The sequence below is a fragment of the Scyliorhinus canicula genome, chromosome 13 (genome assembly GCF_902713615.1).
Source record: "Scyliorhinus canicula chromosome 13, sScyCan1.1, whole genome shotgun sequence".
Lineage (NCBI taxonomy): Eukaryota > Metazoa > Chordata > Chondrichthyes > Carcharhiniformes > Scyliorhinidae > Scyliorhinus > Scyliorhinus canicula.
This window is the reverse complement of record NC_052158.1, coordinates 94,452,977-94,476,018: the sequence shown is the minus strand read 5'-3', so window position 1 is coordinate 94,476,018 and position 23,042 is coordinate 94,452,977. Positions and strand designations below refer to the sequence as shown.

General features: G+C 45.0%; 1 protein-coding gene across 7 annotated transcripts in view; it reads left to right on the top strand.

The window, feature by feature from the left end:
* The window catches only part of ift80 (intraflagellar transport 80 homolog (Chlamydomonas)), a 335,512-nt gene that overhangs the window by 305,117 nt on the left and 7,353 nt on the right, over window positions 1-23,042 (top strand). For all 7 annotated transcript variants that reach the window (XM_038815169.1, XM_038815171.1, XM_038815170.1 and 4 more), the window contains 2 exons: window positions 4,462-4,551; window positions 20,771-20,943. In XM_038815169.1, coding sequence (XP_038671097.1) covers window positions 4,462-4,551; window positions 20,771-20,943 — 263 coding nt within the window. The remainder of the gene's footprint in view (window positions 1-4,461; window positions 4,552-20,770; window positions 20,944-23,042) is intronic.

Genomic DNA, 23,042 nt, shown 5'->3' with positions numbered 1-23,042 from the left:
TGCAGTAAAACTGGATTTTCTTTGATGGAGATAGGATCAGTGGTCCCTGAGAAAATTAGTTAACTGACAGAATAACTCCTATAATCATTACCCAGTCCTTACAGCTGTTGAAAACTTAATGTAGCTGGTTTTCTAAGTCTAGCTTTGTGCATTCACAGTGTTGAGACAAGATTACTTTTTTTTAAAAAGCATGCTAAGAAATATTATTTTGCGGCAAACTTGCCACACTTGGATACTGTAGGGCTCGATTCAACTAAATGGGAACAAAGTCCCATGGCGAGTGTGTTTAGCTGCGTGTTTCCCGGCTCACAGCGCCAAGAAACACATGGCTATTTAATGCGACTCGTGTTCTGTAAGGGGCCTCAGCGGGAAACATGCGGCCGAGACTGCACATAGCTCCGTTTTGTAAACTAGGGATCTCTGCGCGCCGGAATTCCCCAGTGTAGCGAGAATAGTATCCCGATCACGGAGGCCCGAAACAATCTCTTAACACCCCCACCCCCCGAATGCACAATGGGAGGGTCGTCCCCCCGTCCCCCCCCCCGGAATCTCCCCCAACATCCACGAAGGGCACCCCCAGCTCAGGGTGATGCCCTGGTACTGGTGCCACCTGGGTACCCTGGCAGTGCCAGCCTGGCACTGTCAAGGTTCCCAGGTGGTATTGCCAGCTGGCGTGGGCACTGCCAGGTTGATTGAACCAAGGGGCCAAACTGCCATTTTTGCTTGCTTGTGAACGTGCCTGGTGTAGATGCTGGCGGAGTGCGGGAGGGCCGGGGACCCTCCACCATTTGAAAATGCCGTTGCGATTTGTCGCTACAATGGGGAGTTCCAGTGAGTGGAACCCTCCACTGTACAAAATGGGACTGCGCCGCACATTTCCTTTCAGGCCCCCTATTCAATGCGAATCACGTTGAATAGCCATGTGCGTCTCTGCACTGTGAGCGCAGGGAAACACACGGCTAAACGCGCTCGCTAGAGGACTTTGTACCCATTTGGGAGAATTGCGCCTCATGTAACCATATTTAATGTCCAGTATACCTTGGGTACAGATAGAGTGCACTGGACTGTGAAAGCAATAACATTTCAGTCCCACTGTATGTTCGGAACAGGAATGGGGAAGGGAATTGAAGCTCCGAATTGAAGCAAACTGCAGCTTCATTATTACATGCAAGACGAAATAGGGATGAATGATGCTCCATTTTTTGGCTGATGTATGCCAGTGCCAGGAAACCGCATGAAAAGGGGACCTCAGGCAGACCTTTAGGTACAAGACCCTTTAAATTCCATTGAATTAAAACTTTTGTCCAATCAGAAATTAATTGCGGGTACATTGCTTGCTCATAAAAAACATCACATATAAATGAATAGTTAGCAAACTAAAAGAAAATTTACATCACCACAAAAATCTGACTGACTAAATATATGTTTAAAAACTATTTCAGTGCATTTAAAATAATCAATGAGGCAATAAAGCTGGAGAAAATTGTGTAAATTGAGCCAGTGTTGCTTAAAATTTGTGAAGATCCCGCAAATCAATGCCACCTTTTCATGTATCGTTCCATCACCTACCCCATTTCTCTTTCCAGAATTCATAAAGAACATCAATTTGTAGAAAAACAATTAATATGTTCTGTAAACATGGCTGCCATCAGAGTAATAAGAGAGAGAAAAATGAGAGAAAGAGAGATATGTGGATGGAAAAGGAAGGCCATGGCATGAAGCTAACATTTCCAATAGAACATCTGGATGCTATCTTAAATAATCTTTGTTTAACTATCTTGTTGTTCCATAAAATAATTCCACAGTTAAACTATTAAAAGCAAGCAGCCCATTCAAAATTACTGGCATGACAATGTACATAATAACTTTACCTGCTTCTATTCCCAACCCATGAATGGCAAAGAATAAAGGAGAGGGAAGATCACAGAGAGGATGAGGGATAAGGAGATTAAATGGGAGGGAAAATTGAAGAGATGGACAAGGGGAAAGGTGATGTGAGAGAGACCGAGAAAGAGAGATGGAAAGAAAGGGGAAGGGGAAAATTAATCCCCTCATAAATGCAGATAAAAATGTGAAATATCAGAACATTAGTACACTACTGTCCTGCCAAAACCATTGACATGCTTATTATTTCAATATTCTTTTGTCTTTTCAAAGTCTGTCCTCCATTTCAGTCCAAGCCTACAAGTATTGCATATACTAATTTCATAAATCTTAAAGGGAGAGTATTGGTTTTGAGAATTGAGAAAAAAGCCAATTTCAAGAATAGCCAAAAACACGATGACAAAGCTAAGTGGCTTGTCCACCGTAAACATCACGTGGATCTTTGCACTGCCAGCCTAGCATCATGGCAAAGCCACCCAGGCACCCTGCACTGTCTCCTTGGCACAGCCTGGATGTCGGTGCCAGGGCACTGCCAGGATTTGGACCTTGGGGACCTTGCTCATTTGAGAGGGTGTGTGTGGGGGAGGTTCCAGGGGCCTTGATAAGATTGGGGGCGGGTGGGGGGGATGAAGCTGGTGGGGGAAGCCTGAAAGGCAGGGAGGAAGATTGAGGCTGCCTGTCAAAATGGCACCCTGATCTGCGAGAAACCGTTCCTGCTGGTGAGCAATGTGCAGTTGAATAGCAGGGCTGCAACCATTGAGAAACACCCCACCAAACGTGCCCAAAAGCGGTCTCTAGCATTTGTCTGCTGAATCGCGCCCAACTTGTTTTCAGGGGAGACTGTTTTCTGCAGCTGGGTGTTGCTGTGATGGTAGCTGCTTCTACTGTGCACCTTTCTTCAGTTATTGTGCTGTGGATATATCATTCTTTCCCTTTGGTGTTATCCACCCTGTAGACCTGGCTTTTAGCACATAAGTGCCAATTTCCTTATCTCTCCACCTTGAAGTCACCTCTCCTACAACCCATTGTTCTACCCTAGTTACATAGGTCAACACTTGCTTTTCTTACGGGTATGCTAATTCACATATCAAAACACCACTTCTCACAGCTGCACTTACCAATTCCCCTTTTTATTTTATCCCAAATCGTAACATACTGCAACAGCACAATTGGTTAAAGGTCTCCTCTGTGTACTGGGTGTAGCAAAAATGATCAACTGTTCTTTATAAATATTTTTATTTCTTTCTTCCTTTGCCTGCTGCAGCAGGAACTTGATACAACAGTGCTGCAGTGCAGTATCTGAACTGGCTGTTTAAGACCTGTAGCCATCCATGGTTTTCTGAATATAGCAGTAATGTCTAAGACAGCAGGAGGACAAAAATCTGTTGAGATCACCAATAAAATAATTAATATTAATTAATTAAATAATTTATATTAATTTTCACTTTGGTGCTATATTTGTTATATGTATGGTTCTGAAACATTGATTCATGACACAGTTTTTTGTCAGCTTTCCAATACTGTAACTCAACAAGATTATTGACTGAGTGGATGAGCCACACAGACCAGGAAAGTCCCATTTGTGTTTAGTACCAAATGCTGCTGAGTTTCTGAAAATAATGTGTAAGGTTACAGGGATAAGACAGGTGAGTGGGGCACGGTAGAATACGTTTTCAGAGAGCAGTTCAGACTCTTAGTGGGACAAATAACCTCCTTCTGCACTATAATGATTCTTTGATTCTGTGAAATAGTCAATGGCAGCTTGTGGGATGGCATGGATGCCACAGTTGATGCCAGTACGCATGATCCATGATGGAATAAAATAAAAATACTGCGGTTGCTGGAAATCTGAAATAAAAACAGGAAATGTTGCGAACACTGCAGGGTCTGGCAGCATCCGTGGTCAGATAAATATGATGGAATATGTGGCTAGTGGGTATCACTTGAAGTATTATGTTCCACATAGGAGATTTTTTCAGTAACTTCATTGCAGTGTTAATATAAGCCTACATGTGGCACTAAAGATTATTATGGTAGAATAGACTGTTGACACGCACTGTAAAGGCACATCCTTGAGCAAGTTACCAAAGGGAGTATGATGCAATAAGGGGCCATAGCCCAATTTCCTCAATCAGGCAATCTTGGATAGAGAATGAGAAGATCCAGGCCAGCGCTTTCCCAATCAATGCTTCTGGTGAATGTTGCACCAAATTAGTACGACCTGATTGGGGAACCAGCCTTAATTCCCCAGGAGGAGTCAGCACAAAAAGGAAAGTGGGTGATTGGGTTGATGGAACGATATTGATGAGATGTAAAATCATTTTTAAGAATTGCTATATTATAATGTTTCAATTTCAATGATTTGCATGTCTCCCAATTAGCCATTTAGAAAATATGTATAGGACATAGGCATATTGGTAGAACCTGCATGACCTGTATGGGTAAAATCATGGTCACGTAAATGTAAATTAATCTTATACAATCCTATTAAAAGAGCTAATGTGACTTAAAACTGAACCCAAAATATATTTATTGTATTTCTACTAAAGCCACTTGTATTTTTCTCCCCACAAACAGGAGCAAACAATGTGGTCATGTCTTGCTGCCATGGCAATTGCACACAAGGATCTAATGACAGCAGAGGTGGCTTATGCAGCAATTGGTGAGGTATGGGAATAAAATTCGTATTTTTATATCATATATTTGTAATTAATCTCTCTAATACTGTGTTTAGGAGATTGGTTTTACATTGTTATGTTCATCGAACAAAGCTTCACCAAGATTCTCTGATGCCATTCCAAAATGACAAGTTTGGGCACCAGAGAGCTTTTCCCATGGTTAATGACAGCTGTAGTGCAACTGCCAGCAGACATCTCAGTACTGTAGCTATTGTTTGCGAAATATCCCTCCTGTTACATAAAACCTCTCTCCACAAAAACAACACTCAAAAATATTACTAGAATATGAAGGGCATATACCTGAATAGTTGTTATCAACGAATAATGTGTATGATTACTGCAGCCTTCTTGCACTATGCAGCCTTGAAAATATCTAGTTAATAATACGTTTTAGAATATAACTTTTAATTTAGGAATTAAAGTTTTAACTGTAAGAAATGGGAGCATCTGGTTGAAAAACAGGTAAAAACATTGATGCAAACTTAAACTAGTGTGGCATAGTGGTTAGCACTGCTGCCTCACATTGCCAGGGACCCAGGTTCGCTTCCGGCCTTGGGTGACTGTCTGTCTGTGTGGAGTTTGCCCACACGTTCTCCCCCTGTCTGCATGGGTTTTCTCCGGGTGCTCCAGTTATCTTTCTCCCACAATTCTAAGATGTGCAGGTTAGGTGGATTGGCCATTAACAATGCACAGGGTTACAGGAATAGGGCAGTGGAGTGCTCATTCGGATGGGGGGGTCAGTGTAGACTGAATGGGCCGACTGGCCTTCTGCACTGCAGGAATTATACTCTAAGCCATGGTTTATCAGACTATAAGGTTGCCTGCGTTTGCCTTGCAAGGTCAGAGTTGATAGTGCAACATCTCTTAGCTTGTAATGGAGCCAGGGGGTAGGATTCTCCCATTCGGCGGCAGAGTGTCCACGCCGTCGGAAATGCACACCCATTACACAACGGCTGGAACGGGCTGCTGGGAATACAGATTCTGGCCCCTACAGGGGGCCAGCAGGGCGCTGGAGATGTTCACATCACTCCAGCCATCCATCCCGGTGCGAACTGTGCGCCGCGGGATCTGCACATGCGCAGTGGCCTCCCTCAATGCGCTGGCCCCGACGCAACATGGCGTGGGAGTTCAGGGGCCGGCGCGGAAGAAAATAGGCCCAGGGAGCGAGAGGCCGGCCCGCCAATCGATGGGCCCCGATCGTGGGCCAGGCCCCATTGGAGGCCTCCCCACAATAGGCTTCCCGCCCCCCCCCGACCCTGCGCACAGAGTTCCCACCGACTGCGACCAGGTGTGGACGGCGCAGGCGGGACTCTGCCTTTTTAGAGCGGCCACTCGGCCCATCCGGGCCAGAGAATCGGCGGCCTGGCTGCGAAAAGCGGCACGCGACCTGCGCCGCGTCAAAACATACCGCCGCCAATGGTGCCGATTCTCCGTTCTGCGGAGAGTCGTGTGCCAGCGTCGGGGCGGCGTGGCCCGGTTGGTGAATCACGCCCAGGGTATCTGGACCGAGGGCAATCACATACATTAGCAATATAAATTGTGCGTGAAATTCTCCCAAAAAAAATGACCACGTGTCACCTCAGCTATGAAAGGAGGTGCTTTTCCCGCTGGGTGGGTCTACAAGTTCCCGATTGCAATCCACCCCTATATAATAATTTCTTTGGAGAGGTGGCGTGATTTGCACTGACATTGAGAGGGGAGGAGCGGTGCCTAAAGATTCCAGCAAGTCAGGATCCACAAAGACCACCCTGATCTCAAAGTAAAGTGACAGCCTACCCCCACCCATCAATGATCACTGGTGTCAACTCTTTATTTCCACCCCCACCTCCTCATTTCCTCTCACAGTCCAAATATGTGAAAGTTATGTGGATTGGTGATGCAAAATTGCCCCTTACCATCCAAAGATGTGCAGGTTCGGTAGGGTTATGAGGATATGGGGATGGGCCTTGTTAGGGTGCTCTTTCTGGGGGTCAGTGCAGATTTGATGGACCAAATGGCCTCCTTCTTCATTGTAAGTATTCTATGATTCTGGGATTCTATGATTTGTCAGTTTTTCTGTTTGAATAGTCCCAAAGCATGCCAAAGAAATGGTAATTCCGGGTAGAACTTTGGTTGGAAGCTTCTTTTATTTCATTGATCTGTTTGTGTTTGCTGACAGAAGCAGCCAGTTCACCTTGAATTTGTTGTAGTTTGCAGTTAATGGAAAAAATCTACAGTGGTCTTCACAACCTTGCAGCAAAAATAAGTCAGCTTGATTAGTTAGTTTGGAAAAAGCTATATAGTAGCTGTGGAAGAAGACTGAAAAAACAATTTATATCTGTCCAGTGCCAAAACAAGGAGCTGTAGAGTCCACCGTCATGAGGTCTTTTTTTTTAAACTGGAGAATTGTTTAGCCAAAATCCATGGGAAGGATGACCATGAGATTTATATTTTGGCTGGAATACTAAGGAGAATTAAAGTAAACTGCAGAGGGCTGTGGCATATCTTTTGGTTGGTTCCCGGGAAGGTTAATGAGCTTTCAAGATTCTGGAAAGAAAGGGGAACTCTTTGTGTGTGTGTGTGTGTGTGTGGGGGGGATGTAAAATTGATTTTACAGCAGAAGACTTTATAACTATTAGGTTAATGTTGCTTACTTTGTTTGATTATTTTTGATATACAATAAAGTTTATTTCTGTTTGAAAATTTGAAATCTTGTGATGTAGTTCTGTCGATTAATTGATGGGTGTTCAGATTTTTCTTTAAACGTTAACAGTCGCTAACTGGATTATAGCACCTGGGATTTCATTGTTTCGGCATCCATGTAGTTTAATTGGTCCAGCAAAGAAGATCCTCATTTATTCATGGAGCTCTCATGTTAAAGTGTGCATAATAATAAGAACAATTAATTAGTAACCAAGATACTGGTTTTGTAGTTCTGTGTTCTTGACCTTGCTGCAGTGCTGGAATAAATGATCTCATCCGCTGTGCAAAACCACAATCAATTAATTCTCTGTTTTTATTTTGCAGAGCATGTCCCTACCACCATCTACTGATCCTTTATCATTCCATGCCTGCTTCCCACAGTTACCCATTAGGCAGCAAAAAATACATATCTACACCTTTCTGCATTTTTTCTCACTCTGAAAAGCGTCTAACAACTTCTAGATACTGCAAAAGGTTACTTTTGCCAGTGTCAGCTGTACACTCTTCCACTCGTAATATTACCCATCGCAAGGGGCTTACCAAACATAAAGCACTTCCTGAATATATACCAATCATCAGCAGAGACAATATTAAGAAAGTTGGAGCAGGCTTCTAGCTCAGGGACAGCTTATACATTTCCCTTTTTCATGCCTCATTGTCATTGCCTGAGTCACAACACCCACATACACTAATTCACATATAAACCTCATATGACCTATTACTGACCGTGATCTGACATACTCTCTTCGCTTGCTAAAGTTGCACCAGCATTCAATTTTAGCCTGCCAATCCAATAGGCAGATTAGACAGGGACTTTGAGGGGAGATGCATATAGCCTAATTGAGCATGAACTAGTTATAGTTACAAAATAAATATGACAGAAAAGTGGACCTTGTGCTCAGATATTAAAAGATGATTTTTGAGAATAAGAGATTACTGAAAAAGGCATGTGTGAGTGCCACCAATATTGGCCCCTACAAGTTCTAGAGGGAAGCGTGGCACTGATCTCTCAAATCAGTCAAGTGCTTTTATTTCAACAATAAGCTTTATTCATAAATGAAACAAATATGTTTAAAAAATCACCGAAAAAATCTACTCATTGTAAGGCCATAAACATGGTCCAGAAGGAATTTGAGTTGCCTCATTACGGATGGTGGCAGGACTGGAACATTTCTATCCAAACATTGGATTTTAACAGGTATTAAATTAGCATTGAGGTACATGGTGAGTGTTGCCATTAATATATTTATTTGCCCCTATTCGGATGGAGCTACATATATTGAAAATGCACAGTTTCCAGGTTCACATTTGATTATAAACATTCAAGCCAAAATAATGTTCCCTTTCAATTCAAGGTCCCGGGACACAAATACGTTAGCAGGTTGTGGCTGTTTCTCGTTTTGCCTTTGGGACAGCTGCGCTAAACATCAGTCCATACAGTAATGTGTAGTGCTAGATCTTGGAATTTATCAGACTGCAGCACTCAGACAGGTTCTTCCTCTGAAAAGCCAGAATGTTTCAGATTCTACCTCCGTATGTGACCTCCAGAATGGTGTGTAGAGCATAGTGTCCTGTGTTATGGAGTTGCTCTGATGAACCTCAAGAAAACATACTGCATCTCACTCTTGACTTTCTACATTACAGAGGGTAGTCTGGGCAAGCACTTCAAGACATGGCATGGTAGCACAGTGATTAGCACTGTTGCTTCACAGCACCAGGGTCTCGGGATCAATTTCCGTCACTGTCTGTGCAGAGTCTGCACGTTCTCCCCGTGTCTGTGTGGGTTTCCTCCACAAGTCCTGAAAGGCGTGCTGTTTGCTTCAGGATGTGTTTTAGTTTCGTTTTCAGAGCTGGATAGCTGCAGTCACAGCCAGAACATAGAACATAGAAAAATACAGCACAGAACAGGCCCTTCGGCCCACGATGTTGTGCCAAACTTTTGTCTTAGATTAAGAACAAATTACGGTGTATTAGAATCTCCCTCTAATCTAAAGAATGTAAATTAATCCTTTGGTGATTTAAAACTAATAACTGCTCGCAGTAGTTACTTTAACCTGATGTGCTTCTGTTTAAAGGTCTTTTTTAAGTCTTCTGGATGTTAAAAGGACAGCTTACGGATTACTTAGTGTTATATTGTTTGGGAGTTGTATTTGAATTGATGGTTGCTAAGTTGTTCACTGTTTTTAAAAAGGTTAACTTGAATTCATAGAATAAACATTGTTTTGCTTGAAAAAATACTTTTCCATTTCTGCTGTATTACACCTGTAGAGTGGGCTGTGTGCTCCCCATACCACAATCTATTAAAAGTTGTGGGTCAGTTGAACTCCATGATACACTTTGGGGTTCTCTAAACCCTGGCCCATAACACAATGGGATATCCCATTGACAAGCGGCAGGAAGATAGAATCCTGCCACCAGCAAAACACTTAACTGGTGGACCGGAGAATCACGCCCATTTTTTCTCATAAGCTCCGGACAAACCAAAGCACTTCACAGCCAATGGAGTAGCAATGTTGAATGGGGAAAAACTGTGACAGGTAGATTGTACTGTAGGCACATATCTACTTTGGTCATTTAAAGGGTGTGTACTAAATGGGGAAAAGCTCGACACAGTGAGGTCCAAAGAGAGTTGGGGGTCCAGACACATGGATCATTAACTTCCATGAACAGGTACAAAACATTATCAAAAAGACTAATGTCATGCTGGCTTTTATATCTAGAAGAATAGAATACAAGTTAAAGTAATAAAGTTTTACAGCAAAGTAGAGGCCCATCATGTCTGCACCAACCATTAAGCATTGATCCATTCTAATCCCATTTTCCAGCACTTGGTTTGTAGCCTTGCATGCTAGTATTAAAGACCATCGTTGAAGTCTACATGCAGCCTACAAAGTGATATCTTTGTGTGGTTCAAAAATAGCTGTTAAGGGCTTGTGGTCTGTCAGCAATGTGGAGTGATGACCATACAGTTTTGGTGCAATTTCTGTACAATAAATACAATGCTCAATGCCTTCTCCTACTGAGCATAGTTAGATTCTGCATTTGTTAACATACAAGATGCAAAAGCTATTGGTCTGTCTTCTCCTGGAGCTAGTAAATGTAGCACCATACAGCGAAACATCACAAGCAAGTTGTAATGGTAACTTGGATTGAAATGTATGAACACTTCTGACTTCAGTGCTTCTTTTGCTGATTGATATGCTTTTCATATTCAGATGTCCATTGCATTGCCTGTTTTGCACACGAGGTATGTAACGATTTCAATAGGGTTGCCAGATTCTGGACGAGTTTTCCATAGTAGTTGATTAACCCGAAGAATTGCCTAAATTGAGTGACATTCGTTGGTCGTGGAGCCTCCATAATGGCATCCAACGTTTTGGGTGTTTTATGTAAATCCTTAATTTTTTTGAATTTATTAAAGGGATGTGGCCGTCGCTAGTTCGGCCAGCATTTATTGCCCATCCCTAGTTACCCTTCAGATGGTGGGGTTGAGTTGCCTTCTTGAACTGCTGCAGTACCTGAGGTGTAGGTACACCCACAGTGCTGTTAGGGAGGATGTTTTAGGATTTTGGCCCAACGACAGAGAAGGAACGGTGATATATTTCCAAGTCAGCGTGGTAAGTAACTTGGAGGGACACCTCCTCCAGGTATCTGCTGCTCTTGTCCTTCTAGATGGTAGTGATCGTGTGTTTGGAAGGTGCTGTCTAAGGAACCTTGGCGAGTTACTGCAGTGCATCTTGAAATGAAAAATGAAAATCGCTTATTGTCACGAGTAGGCTTCAATGAAGTTACTGTGAAAAGCCCCTAGTCGCCACATTCCGGCGCCTGTCCGGGGAGGCTGGTACGGGAATCGAACCGTGCTGCTGACCTGCTTGGTCTGCTTTAAAAGCCGGCGATTTAGCCGAGTGAGCTAAACCAGCACCTTGTAGATGATAATCACAGCTGCCTCAGTTCATCAGTGGTGGAGGGATTGAATGTTCGTGGAAGACGTAGCAATCAAACCAGTATTGTTGGAGCTGCAATCATCCAGGCAAGTGGAGAGTATTCCATTGCACTCCTGACTTGTACCTTGTAGATGGTGACAGGCTTTGGGGGGATCAGAAGGTGAGTTACTCACCATAGGATTCCTTCCCTTTGACCTGCTCTGGTAGCCACAGTAATATTATGGCTTGTCCAGTTCTGTTTCTTTTTTTTAAATAATTTTTATTGAAATTTTTTGAAAAATGTATAACAAGAAAACAATAATAATAACAATAATAAACACCCCCCGGACCCGTAACAACACATATAATGCTCCCCTCTACCCCCCCCCAAACCCGATGAGCAACAAAATAAATTAAATTAACATAAACATAACCCCCCCAGAACCCCCCCCCCCCCCCCCCCGGTTGCCGCTGCTACTGACCTAGTTCCCTATCGTTGAGCCAGAAAGTCGAGGAAAGGCTGCCACCGCCTAAAGAACCCTTGTACCGACCCCCTCGGCGAATTTGACCTTCTCCAGCTTAATGAATCCTGCCATGTCATTGATCCAGGTCTCCACGCTTGGGGGTCTCGCATCTTTCCATTGCAACAAGATCCTCCGCCGGGCTACTAGGGACGCAAAGGCCAAAACACCAGCCTCTAAAGGCTGGAACCTGGTCCTAGGGGAGTTCTGGATGAGTACAGAGAGGAAAGGAAGAGAGCTGGAAGATTTAAAGAAGTTTGGTGAAGTTTTTTTCCCCTCCCCTTTGTCTTTAAAAAAAAAAAGAATAATTCGGATTGATGAAGGACAGAAGGGTGGAGGGAGAGAGAGAAGAGAAAGAAAGTGAAAAACAATAAGCTGCTAAAGGATGCGAAAAGCAGCGTCGAAGAAAGGAGGAAACGCGGGACGCCGCTGAAGGAGAAGACGAATAAAAGTGGTGATAGGATGGCGGAAGCCGAACTGTAAAGCAGGGCCGCACTATTTACGGTGGAGAAGATGACCGAGGTGATGGTGGTGGAGCTGGAAAAACAGTTTGCGAGGCACATGGAGGCTTGGAAAAAGGAGACAGCAGCCTCATTGAAGTTACTGGTGGAGGAGGCAATCGCCCCGATAATTGCCCCGTTGAAGGTGGCGGTGGCAAAGGCATTGGCCGAGGTGAGAGAGCAGGGCGAGAAGATGAAAGAAGTGGAGGAAGCCATGTCACGACACAGCGACCAGGTCACCTCGATGGGAGATGAGTTGTGGAGGGCTGTGGAGATTAATAGAGGTCTCCGAGCAAAGCTGGAAGACTTGGAAAACCACTCAAGGCGGCATAATTTGAGAATTGTGGGCTTGCCCGAAGGGACAGAGGGCCCAAGGCCAACACAATACTTTGCTAAGAAGTTGGTGGAGCTGATGGGGGAGGGTGAGAGCCCCTCCCAGTACGAGCTAGACCGAGCCCATCGGTCATTAAGGCCGAAGCCCAAAGTGAACGAACTGCCAAGGGTAGTAATTATCTGCTTCCATAAGTTTTGCATGAAGGAGAAGGTGTTTAACTGGGTGAAGCAGAAGCGGGAGATACTATGGGATGGTACTACAGTCCGGATCTACCAGGAGTTGGCAAAAAGACGAGCGGCGTTTGGGCGAGTGAAGGCGACATTTTACAAGAAGGGGGTACGGTTTGGTATGGTGTACCCAGCGAGGTTGAGGGGTAACGTATAACGGCAAATACTTTTATTTTGAGACAGCGGATGCGGCTGAGGCATTCGTGAAGGCAGAAGGCTTGGGACAGACATGAAGAGCGGAGCTGGAAGAGAGACTGTGGACTGTATTTGAACAGCCGGAAAATGTATAAATGTTATAACATTCTTTTTACGGATTTGTGTTGTAATCTACTTCTCTTTGTATTGTTATAGAGTTTAAGTTAATGGTGGGTTGATGGGCACTCTGTGTTGCGACGGTTAAATGTTATGTTAGTGAATTGTATGGGTTGGATTGTTGGGTTTGGTTTTTTTTTTCTCTGGGACTGGGTGGAAGGGGATGATAAGTCTTGGCGGGGGGGGGGGGGGAGCCACCCGCACTAGCTAGCTAAAGTCAGTCAGCTAGTGAACGGAGGTGAGAGGAGAGGAGGGCTGCGGACATTGGAGCCTGGATAGCAGGCGTCAATGGGCCTACAAGGCGAGCGAGAGGGGGGGGGAAGGGTTGGATGCTGGGGGATGTTGTTTCTGGGGGAAAGGTGGGGGGGGGGTTTCGGGAGGGGGGGGGGAAGGAGTTCGATGTTAACAATGGACAGGGCCGGCTCAGGCTTATGGGGCAGGGCCCGGTGGTATGTTCATGGTGGATAAGAAAGGTGGGGGGGGGGGGGTTAGAGACCCCCAGTAAGGATAGTTACGTGGAACGTGAGAGGGCTAGGAGGTCCGGTCAAGGGTGCTTGCGCATCTTAAAAGTCTGAAAACCAATGTGGCAATGCTGCAGGAGACTCACTTGAGGGTGAAGGACCAGGTGAGACTTAAAAAGGGTTGGGTTAGCTAAGTGTTTCACTCTGGATTTGATGGAAGTGCTCGAGGGGTAGCAGTGTTGGTCAGCAAAAGGGTACGCTTCCAGATGGAGACGGTAGTGGCAGATCAAGGGGGTAGATATGTGATTGTGGCAGGGGCGCTGGACGGGAGATTAGTGGCGCTGGTAAGTGTATACGGTCCCAACTGGGACGATGCGGGATTTGCAAGGAAGGTGTTTGCAGCCATTCCTGTTTTGGACACACACAAGCTGATTGTGGGGGGGGGGGGGGACTGGAACCTGGTGCAGGAGCCAAGGTTGGACAGATCACGGCCGCGCTCGCTGGTCCCATCGGGGGGGCAAAGGCGCTGGCTGGGCTAATTGTGGAAATGGGAGGGGTGGACCCTTGGAGGTTCCTGCACCCAGGGGAATGGGAGTACTCGTTTTTCTCAGCGGTCCATAGGGTATACTCGCGGATTTACTTTTTTGTGGTGGGAAAGGCTTTGCTGGCTGGATTCAAGGGGTCGGAATACTCTGCAATTGTTGTGTCGGATCACGCACCATATTGGGTGGATATGGTGCTGGAGAAGGGGGTAGTGCAGAGGCTGGGGTGGAAACTGGATGTGGGGCTTTTGGGGAACCAAGTATTCTGTGAAAAAATTGAAAAGGTAATTAAGGAATATGTAAGATTCAACTGTACAGGTGAGGTGTCAATGGCAATCATCTGGGAGGCTCTAAAGGCGGTAGTGAGGGGTGAGGTAATTTAGTTTAAGGCCAGGGTGGACAAAGAGGAGAGGTTGGAGCGGCAGAGGCTAATAGATGAGATGTTGGAGGCAGATAGAAGTTATGCGGAGGATGGGGACCCAGCGATGCCGGGAAAGAGGAAGGAACTACAGGCGAGCTTCGACCGACTATCCACCAGGAAGGCGGTGTGCCAACTGAGGCGAGCGAGGGGTGCAGTTTATGAACATGGAGACAAGATGGGCGTATGTTAGCAGGTCAGCTCCGGAGGGAGGCAGCAGCAAGGTTCTTCAGGTAAGGGATAGGGCCGGGAAGTTGGTGGTGGCTCTGGAGCTGATTAACCAGGTTTTTGAGGAATTCTACTAGAGCTTGTACAGGTCGGAGCCAGCCGGGGGAGACCGTGAGATGCTGGAATTTCTAGATGGGTTGGAGTACCCGAGGCTAGGGGAGGGAGACAAGGCTACATTAGAAGGAGCAATACTGGAGCAGGAGATAAAAGAAGCGATTGGGAGGATGCAGTGGGGGAAGGTGGCAGGGCTGGATGGGTTTCTGGTGGAATATTATAAAATTTTAAGGATAAGTTGGCACCCCTGATGGTAGGGATGTTTGAAGAGGCGATAGGGAAGGACTGCTGCCACAAACCTTGGGGCAGGCATCGATTTTACTGTTGCTTAAAAAGGATAAGGATCCGACGGAGTGTGGGTTGTATAGGCCCATTTCACTTGTTAATGTGGACGCAAAGGTACTGGCGGGTAGGCTGGAGGGGTGCCTCCCGAAGATGATAGGTGAGGATCAGACAGGGTTCGTGAAAGGGAGGCAGCTGTTTTCGAATATTAGGAGGGTCGTGAACGTCGTTATGGCACCGGCGGAAGGGAAGGAAACCGAGGTAGTGGTGGCACTGGACGCCGAGAAGGCATTTGATCGGGTGGAATGGGGGTACCTGATGGCAGTGCTGGAACGCTTTGGGATTGGACCAAGATTTGTGAACTGGGCAAAGTTATATAAGGATCCGAAGGCGAGTGTCCGCACGAACAATATCCATTTGAGATACTTCTCTCTCCACCGTGGGACGAGGCAGGGATGTCCTATGTCCCCCCTTGCTGTTTGCGCTTGCGATTGAGCCATTGGCCGTCGCATTAGGAAGTTCGGGAGCATGGGAAGGAATAGTGGGGGGGGGGGGGGGGGGGGGGGGGGGGGGGGGGGGGGGGGGGGGGGGGGGGGGGGGGGGGGGGGGGGGGGGGGGGGGGGGGGGGGGGGGGGGGGGGGGGTGGAATAGAGCATAGGGTGTCCTTGTATGCCGACGACTTGCTGCTGTATGTGTCGGAGCCGGGTGTGTTGATAGGAGGAATATTGGAGTTGCTGCAGGTATTGGGTCTTTCTCTAGGTACAAGCTGAACTTCGACAAGAGTGAGTATTTTGTGGTGTCTCGGCCGGGGCAGGGGTGGGGGGGCTGCCATTCCGTAGGGCAGGGACTCACTTTAGGTATTTGGGGGTGCAGGTTGCCACGGAGTGGGGAAAGCTTCGCAGATACAATATCACTAGTTTGGTGGGGAGAGTGAAAGCCGACCGAGCGAGGTGGGATGGTCTCCCTCTGTCACTGGCGGGTCGGGTGCAGGCGGTTAAAATGAATGTGTTGCCGCGATTTCTGTTTATTTTTCAATGCCTACCGATTTTCCTGCCAAAGTCTTTTTTCAGGGAGATTGAGGGGAAGATTACCTCGATTATATGGGGCGGGAAGGTGGCCAGAGTGAGGAAGGTGCTGCTACAGAGGGGAAGGCAGGCAGGGGGTTTGGGTCTCCCGAACCTGATGTACTACTACTGGGCGGCGAATGTGGAGAAGGTGTGGAGCTGGGTCCGAGGGGTTGATTCCCAGTGGGTCAGAATGGAGGAGAGTTTGTGCAGGGGATCGGGGCTGAAGGCACTAGCAACGGCCCCGCTCCCGATAGCTCCGGGGAAATACTCAGGGAGTCCGGTAGTAATAGCTTCATTGAAAATCTGGAAGCAGTTTTGCCAACATTTCAGGTTGGTGGTAGTGTCGAGGGAAATGCCGATCTGGGAGAACCACAGATTTGAGCCAGGGAGGTGGGACAAAAGCTTTCGGAAATGGGAAGAGAAGGGGATTAAGACTCTAAGAGATTTGTTTCCTCGGGGTCGATTTGCAGGATTGAGGGAGCTGGAAGCGAAGTATGGGCTGGAGCAGGGAGAAGTGTTTAGGTATATGTAGGTTCAGGACTTTGCCAGGAAGGAGATACAGAGCTTCTCGGAGGAACCGGCCTCCACGTTGTTGGAGGAGGTGCTGGCGGCAAGTGGACTGGAGAAGGGGACAGTGTCCGCGATATACAGAGCTATGTTGGAAAAGGATAAGGCACCACTGGAGGGGATCAAAGCGAAGTGGGAGGAAGAATTGGGAGAGGTTATAGAGGAGGGGGTCTGGTGTGAGGTGCTCCGGAGAGTAAATGCCTCCACCTCGTGTGCGAGGTTGGGGCTGATACAGCTGAAGGTGGTGTACAGGGCACACCTCACGAGGGCAAGGATAAGCCGATTCTTTGAAGGGGTAGAAGATGTGTGTGTGCCGGGGGAGGCCCCGCTAATCACGTTCATATGTTTTAGTCTGTCCAAAGCTTGGGGAGTACTGGAAGGAGGTGCATGTGAAGCTGGACCAGGGTCCCCGGGAGGCCATATTCGGGTTGTCGGATCAGCCAGGGTTGGAAACGGGTGCGGAGGCAGATATCATAGCCTTCGCCTCGTTGATCGCCCGAAGGTGGATCCTGCTGGGATGGAGAGCGGCCTCTCCGCCCTGTGCCCTGGCATGGCGAGGGGACCTGTTGGAATACTTGACCCTTGAGAAGGTTAAGTTCGAACTGAGGGGAAGCTCAGAGGGGTTCTACAAGTCATGGGAACTATTTATTATGCACTTTCAAGAACTGGATAACATCGAACATTAGTTGGGGGTGGGAGGGGGAGGGGGGCTGTGTATGTTGAAGATGGCTATGGGTAATCCCTGATTCCTTTTTTTTTCTTTGTCATTTGTTTATTATAACATGCGGGCTGATGTCTGGGCATGGTGGGAGGATGGGATCGTTGTTACTGTTATGGGGTTTGAGATATTTGTTAAAAGCAAATTACTGCGGATGCTGGAATTTGAAACGAAAGGGAAAATGCTGGAAAATCTCAGCAAGTCTGGCAGCATCTGTAGGGGGAGAAAAGAGTGAACGTTTCGAGTCCAATGACTCTTTGTCAAAGCTGATATTTGTTGTTGGTTATTGATTGTTGTTGGGTGTAAATTCGGGAGAAAAATTGTGAAAAAGGAGAATAAAAATATTTTTTTTTTTTAAAAGATACGAAATGTATCATGTACCATCCTGCTTCATAGGGTGGCCCAGTCACTAGTAGTAACATGTTATAAAACACCTGTTCCACAAGTCTCAGTAGTTCAGATTTGACTTTTGGATGTATAGCCTGGGTACTTCTTTAGCCTTGAGACATTTCGGCTGACTATTTTCCTTGATCTTCAGGGAGACTTGTACTCCTTTCATGGATCCCAGTGTGTCTTCACAAACATTGCTGTATTTTTCTCATGATGATCTGTAAGTGCGATTTTGACTCAACTAATATGTTTACAATGCTCCAGTTCAGTTTAATCGTTTCCAGCCAAGAGCAGGCAAAGAGCACTGAAAAACTTCCTCAGACGGCATGAAGTGGTAGCTCTTCAGTTTGTCCATATAGCTCAAGCTTGACTGTAATGTAACCTCTCCGAGGCACTATTTCCTCCGTTCCTGTCCTCAAGATCCCATCTGCTGTCTTCAAAGCCCCTGTATTGACCTCCATTTTGATAGGTGGTTCAGTCAGTTTTAGGACTACCCAAATGGATCCTCGTGCTTGCTCTTAGCTAAGAAGTCTCCTTTGCTGAGCTCTATTGAAGCAGCAATATAAAAATAGTCTTCAGATTTAGATTCAGTTCCATCAATAATCTTCTCTGAATTACCTAAATTTTCTAACCGCACACCAGATGATCTCTAATTTTGTCGCCTTTTTGACAATTCGCAAAAGTCTGAAAGTTGCTCGAGGGCTGTGATGAACTGTGCAATATTTTCCCCTTCTAACTGATTCCTTCAATGAAATCAAAACCTTTGTGCAATAATTAACAACTTTGGTGCAAAGTAGTCTTCTAATATTTTAACCAATTCCTGATGTGCCTTATCCCCGGGCTCTTGGGCTGAATCAAGCTTCTGAATAAATTGAACGTTTTGCTTCCAGTTGTCCTTAGGAATGCAGGGACCTTGATTCTCCCAAAATCTTATTGGCGAGAATGTATTAATGGAATTTTTCTGCGTATGACTACCAGTTCTCTGAGTCTTCATTAAATGAGCCCATTGCGCCTAGATTCCTCGGAGTCTATTTAACGGTATCAGAATGCTCTCCCAACTTCCTTTAATTAATGGTCTCTACCCCACTCTACCTCCATATCCCCACACTACTTCCATGTCTTGCTGTACTGCATGTGGCAAGCTTTACAGTCTGAACTCCTTGGAGTGCTGGTTTGAAATCATTATGGGTCCTTCCTTTGAATTTTTCCCCCAAAACCCTTACCAGATCTGATGCCAGGTGCGATTGTGACCTTCGGTTAATCTGCTTGATCGATTGAAGCAGCTCAACTCTCTTCTACATCAACTTTGAAGTTCTGACTCTCGAAGTTTGTTTTTTTTCTGTTTCTTTGGAAGAAAATGTTTTCTGTTCCATTCCTCATTACCAGTTTTCTTTGTGTAAACTGTTGAATCTTTAGACTAACAGTACAAAAGAAATAAATTGCAAATGCACGTGGGTTCAAAGTAACATTAACATTAAATAGATTGTCACTGTAAAGAAAAAGCTGGTACCAGACTAGGGCAAAACATCACAGGAAGTAGTCAATGCTGTCACGTGATTTAGTTCTTAAAGAGACATTGCACAAAACTACAATAACCCACATATATTGCAGCTTCTTAAATGTTGTGAGGGCTCTCGCCTCTACCACCCTTTCAGGCAGTGGGTTTCACATTCTCATCACCCTCTGGGTAAAAGGATTTTCCTCAAATCTCCTCTAAATCGCCTGCCCTTATACAGCACTGTGGACCCGGGTTTGATCATGGCCCCAGGTCACTGTCTGTGTGGCAGTTGCACATTCTCCCTGTGTCTGCGTGGGTTTCTCCCCCACAACCCAAATATGTGCATGCAGGTGAATTGGCTATGCTAAATTGCCCCTTAATTGGAAACAAAATAATTAGGTACTGTAATTTTTAAAAAATAATAAATTGCCTGCGCTTAACGTAAAATCTTTGTCCTCTGATTATTGATCCCTTCAACTAAGGGGGAAATTTCCTTCCTATCTACCTTATGTATGTTCCTCATAATTTTGTACACCTAGATCAGGTCCCCCCCCCTCAGCCTTCTCTGCTGTAAGGAAAACAACCCCAGTCTAATCAGCTTCAGTTGTATAAAATTAGACTGTAAGAAGTCTTACAACACCAGGTTAAAGTCCAACAGGTTTGTTTCAAACACAAGCTTTCGGAGCACGGCTCCTTCTTCAGGTGAATCCTGAATCATTCACCTGAAGAAGGAGCCGTGCTCCGAAAGCTTGTGTTTGAAACAAACCTGTTGGACTTTAACCTGGTGTTGTAAGACTTCTTACTGTGCTCACCCCAGTCCAACGCCGGCATCTCCACATCATAAAATTAGACTGTACCTGGAGTACTTTAGTTCTGAGCACCATAGATATATTGCCCCTGGAGGGAGTGCAACGTATATTTACTAGAATGATACCTAGACTCGAGGGTTAAATTTCAAGGAGGGATTACACAAACCGGGGTTGTATTCCATGGAATTTAGAAGGTTAAATGGTGATTTGATCAAAGGTTTCAAAATAGGGTAGACATAGAGAAACTATTTTCACTGGTTGAGGTATCTAGGAGTAGCGAGCGTTTCCAAAAATGAGAGCCAAATCTTTGAGCAGTAAAATTAGGAAGTACTTCTACATGTAAGAGATTTTTGAAACTCACTTTCACAAAAGGTAATTGATGCTGGCTCAGTTGTAAACTTTAAATCTTGGATTAAAAGTTTTTTATATCCAAGGTGTTAAGGAATATGGGGCAAAATGAAGTATATGGAGTTAGGTTACAAATCAGTCAGGATCTCTTTACAGGCTTGAGGGCTAAATGGCCTACTCTTGTTCCTATGGGTAATTTGTAATAATAAACTTGCATGAAACTTCAAAACCCAGCATTTAAAACGTACCGTTAAATAGGACAACAATTAAATAATTGTAATTTTGCTCAAATTGAACAAATTGTTGATTTTGTTTTTAAATTTCCAGATTGATAAGGTACAATATATCAACTTAATCAAAGATTTGCCCTCAAAGGAGTCACGGATGGCACACTTGCTGTTATTTACTGGAAATACACAGGATGCTGAGGGAACTTTAATCCAGGCGGGCCTTATTTACCAAGCCATCCAAGTAAATATTAACCTCTACAACTGGGATAGGTGAGTAAATCAAACCAATTCAGCATACGGTTAAAATGAATGTTTACTACACAGATACAAGTGCACACTAGAGGTCAGTGTTGTTAACTGATAGTAATTATGCTGTTATGGTTCAAAAGTAGATTTATCTTTGCATATTGACCAAAATCATGTAGTATTGAAGACAGAGCCAAATGTTTGGCCAGTGATATCTGTTCAATCTCAGACAGTGTTATTTGTTTGCTGTACTGTCCCTATACAAATTTTAGTTTATTTATACACAGAGGATGAATTGACAAGTCAGTGATAGGCATTGTTAACCTAATTTCCCATTTTCATTTACTCATTAATGATTTGAACATTTAATGAGATGTAACCCACCTTTTTCAAAATAACAGTTCATCGTCTCTGGTCCTCCTTATATTACACACCATCCCTGAGGGAGAGAGCAGACGGGTAGACTGAAGTCCTTCATTGTTATTCTAAGCTGGACTTTCAGTAAGTGGACTGGTATTGCCCAGGTACTTGCCCCTTGATTTTTCCTGTTTCCTCAAAGGCGCCCTTTGGCTTTAACTTCCTGCCATTTCATATGTGGCATAACTGAATCATGTGGAGAATTTCTGGAGTGAAGCTGTGCCTTTTTCACAATGCAGTATATTTCATCATTGTATATTATCTCATCTGAGATTTACCAGTCAAAAGAATATTTTTGACTAAAATTGTTTATTTTTGAGACAGGTTTTTCATCTTATCAGTTGCACATGTGCTGTCAATGCTAAAAGCAGATTGAGCCCAGCTTTTATGAAGATTTCTGCCAAATAACACCTCAGATTTATAATGCTTGCCTTATTCAATATAGTGTACTTTATTTAATACACCTTAAATAAGCTAAATTAATTTTTCATTTTATTGTTAGGATTAAATTACCATTTTGAACAGGTTCCTTGTTTGTTTCTTCAATGATCCACATTTTAGTCTAACATTTTGGAAAATTGCAAAAGATTGCAAAAATTTCTTGTAACTTCACAATGCATTTCTTTCTTGAACAAATTGATTCCATTCTACTCAACTGAATATCTTTGAGACTGACCAGACCTGGGCCTGAATTATCTGGCTGTTGGGATTCTCTGTTCCTGCCGGCAGCGCATCCTTGCCCACGAGTTTCCCAGAGGCACGGACTGGCTTCTATAAGAAATCCCATCGTCAAGAGGCGGGAACAGAGAATCACACCACCAGCGATCAGTGTGCCGCAAAGAAACACACAGTTGGGGAATCCCACCCTTTATGATTAATAAGAAGTTTCTGTGGCAACTATTTACCTCAGTCTGCTCAACCCACCTTTGTCCACTGTGTCTTAAGCTATTTAGGCCTAAGCAGTAGAATTTCACCCACATGTCTGTCTCTCCATGTCACTCTCCTCAGCAATAAAAAGATCCTCAATTAAAACCTACCTCTTTGACCAAGCTTGCAGTCACATGTCCTAAAATGTTATTCTTTGACATAGGACTGAATTTTACTGACCCCCTAGGGAGGACTGGAAATAGGGTAAAATTACAGGGAGCTGCTATCCCATTTCTGGGCACTTTAGCAATGGCACGACAGGAAGCAGACAGACTGCCAACTTCAAGGAAGCACGCAGCTGATGTCTATATTTAAAAATTCAATTAGGGGCCATTTAACAGTGTTTAAGCATTTTGCTGATGGCCCCCGTCCGAGGGGGAATGTTTCCTGAAACAAAGAGGAGGCTGTGAGCAGGGCAGGGAATGCAGCACCTGCGGCCCCAATTATTTCCTTGGAGGGGTTTCCTTGTCTCCATTATCATTTAAAATGTTAACTAAATTGCCTACCGTGGGCCGCAGGTCTCCTACCTTTCTCAGCAGTGGTTGCTGCTCTCAGTGATGCCCTCTGATTGAGGGCAGGCTAAAATCCTTGATCGGATAGCAGTGCCAACAGCAGCCACCCAATTGGCTTTTGCCATCGCATTGCAGTCCTGGGTCCCACCGCCTGAGAAAGCCCCCACACCTTGGCCCTGGCAGTGGGATCTCTGACGATTCAAAAGATTTCAATCTCCGTGTCAATTATTGTCTGTTTACAGCCCAGTGAAACACCTTGATATGTTT